General features: G+C 47.5%; 1 protein-coding gene across 2 annotated transcripts in view; it reads left to right on the plus strand.

The window, feature by feature from the left end:
• Positions 1–2413: 2413 nt before the first annotated feature.
• Positions 2414–9049, plus strand: part of Pla2g15 (phospholipase A2 group XV) — a 16660-nt gene continuing 10024 nt past the window's right edge. For both annotated transcript variants that reach the window (XM_029532665.1, XM_021220261.2), the window contains exons 1-2: positions 2414–2673; positions 7109–7265. In XM_029532665.1, the coding sequence (XP_029388525.1) occupies positions 2547–2673; positions 7109–7265 (284 nt within the window). In that variant the 5' untranslated portion in view covers positions 2414–2546. The remainder of the gene's footprint in view (positions 2674–7108; positions 7266–9049) is intronic.

Here is a 9049-nt window from a genome sequence, read left to right on the forward strand (position 1 = left end):
TGTGTAGCCCTGGCTGTCCTGGCACTCACTCTGTAGACCAGGCTGGCCTCGAACTCAGAAATCCGCCTGCCTCTGCCTCCCAAGTGCAGGGATTAAAGGTGTGCGCCACCACTGCCCTGGCCTCAGCCTGTTTTCTTATAGAACACAGGACCATCAGCCCAGGGATGGCACCACCCACAGTGGGCTGAACCTTCCCGTGATTGCTAAGAAAATCTCCTACAGGCTTAACCGCTCACAGTCTGATCATCTGGAGGGTTTTTTGAACCGAGGTTCCCTCTTCTCAGAGGGAACTTTTTTTTTTTTGTCCAGTTGACAGAAAACTAGCCAAGACATTGGGCCATGTAGTAAACCTTTGTCTTTAAAAAGAGGGAGGGAGCTCAACTTCTGATGTTTGTCCACAGTATTAGCAAAGGTCACGGTTAGCCATTCCCATAGCAATCCTGACTCCTAATACTTTGGGTACTATGAAGGTGTTGCATCAATAAATCCCAGTTGAAAACACTGCCAGTCTCTGAAGTCTGTGGTCTTCTGGGACTATGGTCATCTGAGGCTGCTAGTTTGGCCAAGATGTTCATACTGGCCAATGCCCAAGGCTGTCCAAGCCTTCTAGCATCTTCCCTCCCCTTCTTGGCTCTGGACTTCTGACTGCTCCTTGTCTTGGCAGAGGGTCTCGATGACTCTGTACTGGTCTTCACCAGAACAGTCTGTAGCAACCTCCTATGGATGCAAGAGACTAAAGTAGGAGGCAGTGGAGCCTAAGGTATTGTTTAGCAAGCTTTAAAATATCCTGTTTTCTCAGGCTAGAGAGATGGCTCAGTAGTTATGAGCAACTGTTGCTCTTCCAGAGGACTATAGTTTGATTCCTAGTACCTATATGGCGCCTCACAACTGTCTGTAACTATTCCAGTAGACTAAAGTCCTCTTTCTGACTTCTGCAGGCACCAGGCATGTACGTGATGCACATACATACATGTGGGCAGAAATACTCATTCACCTAAGCTGTGAGGTGATAGCGCACACCTTTAATTCCAGCTCTGGGGAGGCAGAGGCAGGGGGATCTCTGTAAGGTGGGGGCCCAGCCTGGTGAGTACCAGAATACCCAGAACTGCAGAGAGAAATCCTCCTGTCTCATGAAACCAAAATACAATTTAATAAATAAATCACTTCCTATTTTGCTATAAAAACTAGAATTGTTGGCATTAACACGGGGTCAGATGTTTACCAAGAAGAGGGAAGGAAGAGGTGGGGGGTGGGGTGGAACATTAGTCCTGGGACCAAGCAGTGTCCCAGAAGCACAGTTGGCCTTCAGAAGGAAGTACGTAGAGGGTTATTTCTCAGAAGCACTGGTCAGCTCGCCCCCATAGTGTTGGCATACTTCTGGGTGTTGAGTCTTTTGCCTAGTCTGCCTGGGCCCCCAGCTCCTCGCTCCAGGCAGTCTTATGCCCTTCCTGAGTCCCCAGGCTTGCACGGGCAGGGGCTAAAGTGCCAACATGAGCTCTCGAGCCCTGTTCTTTGCAGGGGAATCCTACAGAGAAATGGCTCAGACTTTCAGATCCAAACCACTTCCAACTCTACGCCTGTGCTGCACTTATAAATAGAGTGACAGACACTTTGAAACAGGCTGATCGCCGGGCGGTGGTGGCACACGCCTTTAATCCCAGCACTTGGGAGGCAGAGACAGGCAGATTTCTGAGTTCGAGGCCAGCCTGGTCTACAGAGTGAGTTCCAGGACAGCCAGGGCTANACAGAGAAACCCTGTCTCAAAAAAAGAAAGAAAGAAAGAAAGAAAGAGAGAGAGAGAGAGAGAGAGAGAGAGAGAGAGAGAGAGAGAGAGAGAGAGAGAGAGAGAGAGAGAGAGAGAGAGAAAGAAAGAAAGAAAGAAAGAAAGAAAGAAAGAAAGAAAGAAAGAAAGAAAGAAAGAAAGAGAAAAGATGTGCTCCTTGGGTTCTAACATGCATTTCTACCGGCAAGGCAGACAGTAAAAGTTTTCTGAACGTGGGCGGCCAAACCTAGATGCCTTTGGGGATGCCAGTGTAAAGGCCGTATAAAGGTCCTGGACAGCTGCTGGTCACCCAGTTCCAAAACACTTAACTTCCTCTTTTCCTGTTTAGAGAGAGAGGCTGTTCAGCCACAGCAAATGATGGGCTGTTTTCGGTCCTTCTGGTGTGGGAAGGCTAGGAATTAGGAATGAGAACTACTTGAGTGGACTTTGAGAATTGTTCCGTGTTGGGTTCATGGTGAGGTGAGATTGGGGCTGTGTAGTAGCAGGGCGACAGCTGGGATGATCGGCAGCGCCCATCGGTCGGTCGATCGATGCGTTCGGCGCGCAGCACAGTCCCGGAGGTGGGCATGGGCGGGTGGTGAGCTCCGGTGGGCGGGACGCTCGTGGCGGAGAGTTGCAATTGGTAGAGCCTTAGCAAGAGGCGGGTCTTAATTGGCTGGTATCTGCGAGCCGTGGGTCAACTTGCCGAGCTGCGGCCCCGGCCTAGGCACGATCCCTAATCTCTAAAGCAGCCCTCTTGGACCTGCGGCCACAGTCTCACGCCATGGATCGCCATCTCTGCACGTGCCGCGAGACCCAGCTCCGGAGTAGCCTCCTGTTCCCCCTGTTTCTACTAATGATGCTGGCAGACCTGACGCTCCCGGCCCATCGTCACCCCCCGGTGGTGTTGGGTGAGACTCGTGTCCAGTGGGGTGGTGGGTGGATCCTGCAGGATCCAATGCAGTCAGGGTCTGGTGGGCCGACTGCTCTGTTGTGCATCTGCTTTAAGCACGAAACCCAGAGCATTCGGTTTCTAACCTGGGTCAGTTCGGTTAGCCCACCCTCCCGCCATACTGGGCATGGGTGTGGTCTGGAGCCCTCTAAAACGTGAGAGCAGAGGGAATAGATAATGTCCGGCTTTCCACTCCACCGAACTGCATCAGCTCCAAACCTTTGCTCGCCATGCCCCCATTTCTTAGCTGGAAAGACTGAGGCAATTCAACCCTACTTCAGCGGGTTCCTAGGCAGTCTCAGAATCGATCATTACCTCCTACCCTCTTTTTCACAGGGAATGAGTGGTAGCGAGTTCTATCCACGCTGGCCCCCAAAAGCATTTCTTTTTGCTGTCAGCTTATGGAATGGCCTAAGGGACACAGGGTGGCTAAGGGAAGGGAGGACAGAGGAAAGAGTTGGGACAACAGTCATGAACTGGCGTTGAGGGAGTCCGAGAGCATGCCTCCGCTCTCCGCTCCCAGACCTAATTACTCTAGGCTGTACTGAGGCCAGGTGACATTCCCTGCCCACTTGCTCTTCCGTGTCAGACTTGGCAGTGGAACAGAAATAACAATGTTTCCATGTGGTGATAGGCCAGGGTAAAATCTCTAGGAGTCTTAGATAGCCTATTCAGTCAGTGGAAGTTGTTTTGAACTGGTGTTTAGGGGCCAGGACTCCTGAGAACAGAGACATGCTAAACGTTCTCTCTCTCTCTCTCTCTCTCTCTCTCTCTCTCTCTCTCTCTCTNTATATATATATATATATATATATATATATATATATATATATAAAATTTCTGCTGGAGCATACATTCCTGTGCTCTTTCTTTTTTTCCTTTTTCTTTTTGTCTTGTCTTAGGCAGGGTTTTTCTGTGTAGCCTTGGCTGTCCTGGAACTCTCTCTGTAGACCAAGCTGACCTTGAACTCAGATACCCACCTGCCTCTCTCAAGTACTAGGATCAAAGGTGTATGCCACCATGCATAGCTGAGAAACCCTCTCTTGAAAAACAAACAATGGCATTCTAGGTCAGAGAAGGGGGTGGGGGATTCTGAACCTAGGCTCCCTTTGAGATTTGTATACAGTTGGCCCTGGCTTTCTCAAGCTTCCTGGATGGTAGTGACAGTGGCTCTCGGAGAGGTCAGCCTGGGTGAGGGTCAGCCTGGGTGAGGGAGGACGGGGAAACCTTCCTGGAATATACAGGAAGTAAGGTGGCTTGGAAGATTGCTCTGGGCTGGTCGGAATGGAGCTGGGGGAAGGTGGGAGGTATGGGTGGTGTAGAGCTTGTGACTTGGTCATCTGGACTTTTACCCTGAGGACCAGTGTGAAGAAGTCACGTGTGACTGTAAGAAGATCTAAGATTAAAAGGCCCTTGGCATTGAGATGTGTGTATTCTCTGACCATATACCTATTTGCTACTTGAGGCTACTCTGTAGCCTTGTCTACTTGCTGTAGATCAGACTGGCCTTGAACTCAGAGACCTGTCTGCCTCTCCCTCCCTAGCACTGGGATTAAAGGAGTGCACCTTCACACCTGGCATGTTTGCAACATTGTATCGCTTGGACAGTAACTGCATTCATTAATCTATGGAGACTTTGGTTATCCTAAATTATAGCCAAGAAGCCTTAGACTCTGAAAGGAGAGAGAGCTTTTTTTCTAGGTACAAAGTTCGGGGTCCTGAGTTAGTGGGAGAGGCAGCAGAAAACTGATCTTGGAGCAGGGGGTTGGGACCTTAGGCAAAAGGTTTGCATCCATCTCGGCCTCAGTCTTCTTACCTGTTAAGTGAACAAACAAAGAGGGCCTTCGAGAAGGTTCAGTGGGCAAAGGGGAGTGCCACCAAGCCTGAAGACCCGAGTTCTATCCCCAGATGAAACCAATTCTGGCAAGTTGCCCTCCAGCCTCTGCATATGCGCTGTGTTGTGCTCTCGTCTTACCCCTGCTCATCCATGTAGACTAAGTAAACATCATCTTATAATGAATGTGAAGGTAAAGATGACTCTTCCCAGGGTGATTTGAAGTAAAAGTTTGGTGTCTGGCTCTTGTCTATGTCTTAACTGCCAAGTACCTCAGGAAGGGGCCATTGCTATTTTTAGAGGCCTCCCAGCCTGTCCAGGAAGAGGGGTATCTGGTGGCTTCCTCTTTCACCCATTTCCCCGTCAGTGCATGGAGACACTGACCAGTCGTCATGCCCTGCTCGTAACAGGCATGTCATGTCGAAGCTCCCATGGTGGGAATTTCCTGCATTGGCACCCACATCGTGAAGGGAGTGGAAGGCACGTGTCTTCCCACAACACTTTGAAGACCTTGGTTTAACTGCTCAGGCAAGGACATGTGCTATGCTGGGTTCAAAGACACTGTTGAGAAAAGTCAAGGGGCTCTTTATAGTGACTGTAGATCTCAAAAGGGTCCCTCCCCCAGCCCCCCAGCATTGGTAGCACACCCCTTTGATCCTATCGCTCAGGGGGCAGAGATAGGCAGAGTTCCAGGACAGCCAGGTCTACACAGAGAAACCTTTCTTTTTTTTTTTTTTTAAAGATTTATTTATTTATTATATGTAAGGACACTGTAGCTGTCTTCAGACACTCCAGAAGAGGGCGTCAGATCTTGTTAAGGATGGTTATGAGCCACCATGTGGTTGCTGGGATTTGAACTCTGCACCTTTGGAAGAGCAGTCGGGTGCTCTTACCCGCTGAGCCATCTCACCAGCCCAGAGAAACCTTTCTTAAAAAAAAAAAAAGGGTGGGGGGAGGGGAGGTTGTCCTTGTAAAGTGTTCAGAATGTACCCTGTGGATGTAGGTGGTGGCCTGTAAGATAACGGGCTTTAAATGCTGGGAGTTGAAGGGACGGGTGTGAGCTTGGGTGTTACCAGGGCCCTAGGGTTTGCATGGCCCAAAGAGATTGACAGGAGTGGTATCCAGTCATGCTTGGAACTTGGTCACACCCCCCTGCCCCATGCCTGCTGTGGCTTGTTACTACAGATTAGCCATCACCAACACACCTCTCCATCTAGTTTAAGGCTTTCCACAGGACCTACCCTCTACAACTTTCCTGGCCTTTAGCAAGGCCTACCCGGCTTGGTAGGCCTGCTATTACAGGTGTCTCTCATTTGTGTTTTTTATCAGGGCTCCTCCTGATGAGCTTGCAGTCCCAGAATTTGGCAGGTTGGAGGCAGGAAAAGCAGGCTTTGGATGCAAGACCCTGTCTCAGACAAAAACTAAAACTAAATAGAAGAAGAGCACTGCCTCTAGATTTAATTCTTGGCTTACCACTCTATCTTGTGTCCCACTGCTTGGGGGTAGAGAAGACTTGCTTTTCTTTTTTCCTGGTTTGAGCCTGGAGGGTGGTACATAGCTAATATCAGGGCTGTAGCATTGGCCAAATTCTGGAGGTTCTGAAAAACTCCCATGAGCCTCAAAATCTCTTCTAGTTAGAGTATGATCTGGGTCCCTTAACCTTAGAAACCATCAGTAGCTTAGGTCTCAGAGGGATCCACAGCCTCTCTCAGGGAAGTGACTTTGGTTTTTGAATTCCCTTCTGAATGGCCTACAAGGAAGTTCCATTAGAGATCTTAGAGAAGTTTTTTTTTTTTTTTTTTTTTTTTAATTAATTAATTAATTTATTTATTTATTTTGTTTTTTTGAGACAGGGTTTCTCTGTGTAGCCCTGGCTGTCCTGGAACTCACTCTGTAGACCAGGCTGGCCTCGAACTCAGAAATCCGCCTTGCCTCTCTCTGCCTCCCAAGTGCTGGGATTAAAGGCGTGCGCCACCACGCCCTGCTGAGAAGTTATTTTCATCCCATAACAATACAGCCCCCCTACCCCCCACCCCCAAACATGCCAGGCCTCTTTTTAAGCCTCCACCTGTCTGCTGGCAGCTTTTTTTTTTCCCATTAATATGGCTCTTGTTTTTGTTTGGAAATAGGGTCTCCTTGTGTAGCCCGGGTCGAGTTAACACTAACTTGATCCTCCTGCCTCAGCCTCCCAAGTACTTACAGGTATCCACCGCCATGCCCCGGTAGTAGCAGCTTTTCTTTCTTTCTTTCTTTCTTTCTTTCTTTCTTTCTTTCTTTCTTTCTTTCTTTCTTTCTTTCTTTCTTTCTTTCAGAGTTGGAAGTGGTTCCTTTATGGAAAAATTGAAAATATAATAGTAGCGGCTTTTCTATGTGAAGGTGGTGTCCTGGCCTTTTCTGATTTTCCCAACCCTGGCGTTATGCTTCAACTTGAGAGTGGGATTGCCAAGGTGGGCCATGGTGTTCACCACTGTGGGTGACTCTTTTGCAGCCTGCAAGAGACTGGGGGGGGGGGTGTCTCCAGCCTGCCGGGGCCTGAGGCCATGCCTATCTTTTTCTCCTGCAGTGCCTGGTGATTTGGGTAACCAGTTGGAAGCAAAGCTGGATAAGCCAAAGGTTGTACACTACCTTTGCTCCAAGAAGACGGACAGCTACTTCACACTCTGGCTGAATCTCGAACTGCTTCTGCCTGTTATCATTGACTGCTGGATTGACAATATCAGGTGAGGGCTGGTGCACATAAGATGTAGGGATTGCTCATCCAAGGGGCCCAGAGAGGCCTTTAGAGTCCTTGTCCTCATTCCTCAATAGACAGAAAAATGACATCTTTCTCTCTCCTAGGCTCTGTAGCCCTTGATCTGATCTGATCTGGTCTGGTCTGGTCTGGTCAGCACTTAGCTTACACTCTCAGAAGCACGAATTTCTTTTTCTTCCTGCTATTCCCAGTTCTTCTTCCACTTCAACTACCAGGTTTTAGCTTCAGGTTTGGTTTGGTTTTTTGCCCGACCCCTATTCGTATTCACAGACTCTTCCTCCTTTGACTGGGTCCTGGCTAAGCCTGCCTCCAGCTGCTTGCTCCTTCTGCTGTATGTCTATATTTTTGTACATTATGGCCTTTAGTGATAAATCTGCCCCCCCCCTTCACTCTTTAAAACTTTGCTCTATTTTTTTTTTTTTTTTGAGAAAACCTTGCTTTTGATCAGACTCGGTGATTAAGGGCAGTCGCTGCCCTTACAGAGACCCCTAGAGCCGTGGTCCCCAACCTCCCTAAAGCTGAGACCCTTTCTTTAATCATGATGACTCCTTAACCACAAAGTTATTTTTTTGCTACTTCATAACTGTAATTTTGCTACTCTTATGAATCATTGTAAGTAGCTAATGTGCAGGTTGTCTGACATGCAACCCAAAGTGGTTTCGAACCTGACTGAGAAGTATTGCCCTAGAAGGTTGGTTCTTGGCACCCACAGGTTAGTTCACAACTCTTTGTAACTTCAGTCCCAGGGAATCTGTTGCCCTCTTTTGGCTTCTTTGGGTACTGCACACAAACACTCATACACATAAAATAAAATATATACAAATCTTAAAAAAAAAAAAAAAAATCAAAACAAAGCCAAAAAAACCAGCCTTTGCTGATAACTCACCGTTACCAAATTTTGTTGGCAAGGAACTGTGTTTTACTAAATTCAGTATAGGAGATATATTTTTTTTCTGTTATAAAGTGAATTTTATTGCCAGCAGAGTGTGGTGGATCAAAAACTCCATTCTTACTTTACCTGTCATCTCACCATTAAGAAACACGTATGTAGGGCTGGTGAGATGGCTCAGTGGGTAAGAGCACCCGACTGCTCTTCTGGTGTGTCTGAGGACAGCTTCAGTGTACTTACATATAATAAATAAATAAATCTTTAAAAAAAAAAAAGAAAGAAAGAAACATGTATGTATGTATGTATGTATTTAATGCATAGAGGTATGGGTATGGACAACTTGTAGAAATCAGTTCTCTCCTTCCACAGTGTGGGTCCCAGAGAATGAACACAGGTTCTCAGACGACTTGGTTACAGGTATCTTTATCCTCTGAGCCATCTTGATTTTCATGTTGTGATATAGTTAACCCAAACCGGATTGGTTACTAACCATAAATATGTTTGTAAACTAGAAACAAGGTGGGTGTGGTGGTTTGTCTATAATCCCAGCAATCAGGAGAGAGTCTGAGGCAGAAGGATTGCCACAAATTAGAGGCCTGCTTGGGTTACAGAATGAGTACCAGCCAGACTTAAGTAGCAAGCCCTTGTCCCAGGACCCAAACAAACACTGACAGGTGGGTTGGTTTCCTTTACATGCAAGCAGATAAAGTTATGAGGGCTGAGAACTCATTTTAGTTAGATGGCAGAGGTTTTAGTGGTCTTGTTAATTTTTTTTTTTTTTTTTTTTTGGTCTGGTTGGTTGGTTTTGGTTTTGGAGACAGGTTTGCTCCGTGTAGCCCTGGCCGCCCTAGAGAAGGCTGGCC

Source organism: Mus pahari, chromosome 20 (genome assembly GCF_900095145.1).
Source record: "Mus pahari chromosome 20, PAHARI_EIJ_v1.1, whole genome shotgun sequence".
Lineage (NCBI taxonomy): Eukaryota > Metazoa > Chordata > Mammalia > Rodentia > Muridae > Mus > Mus pahari.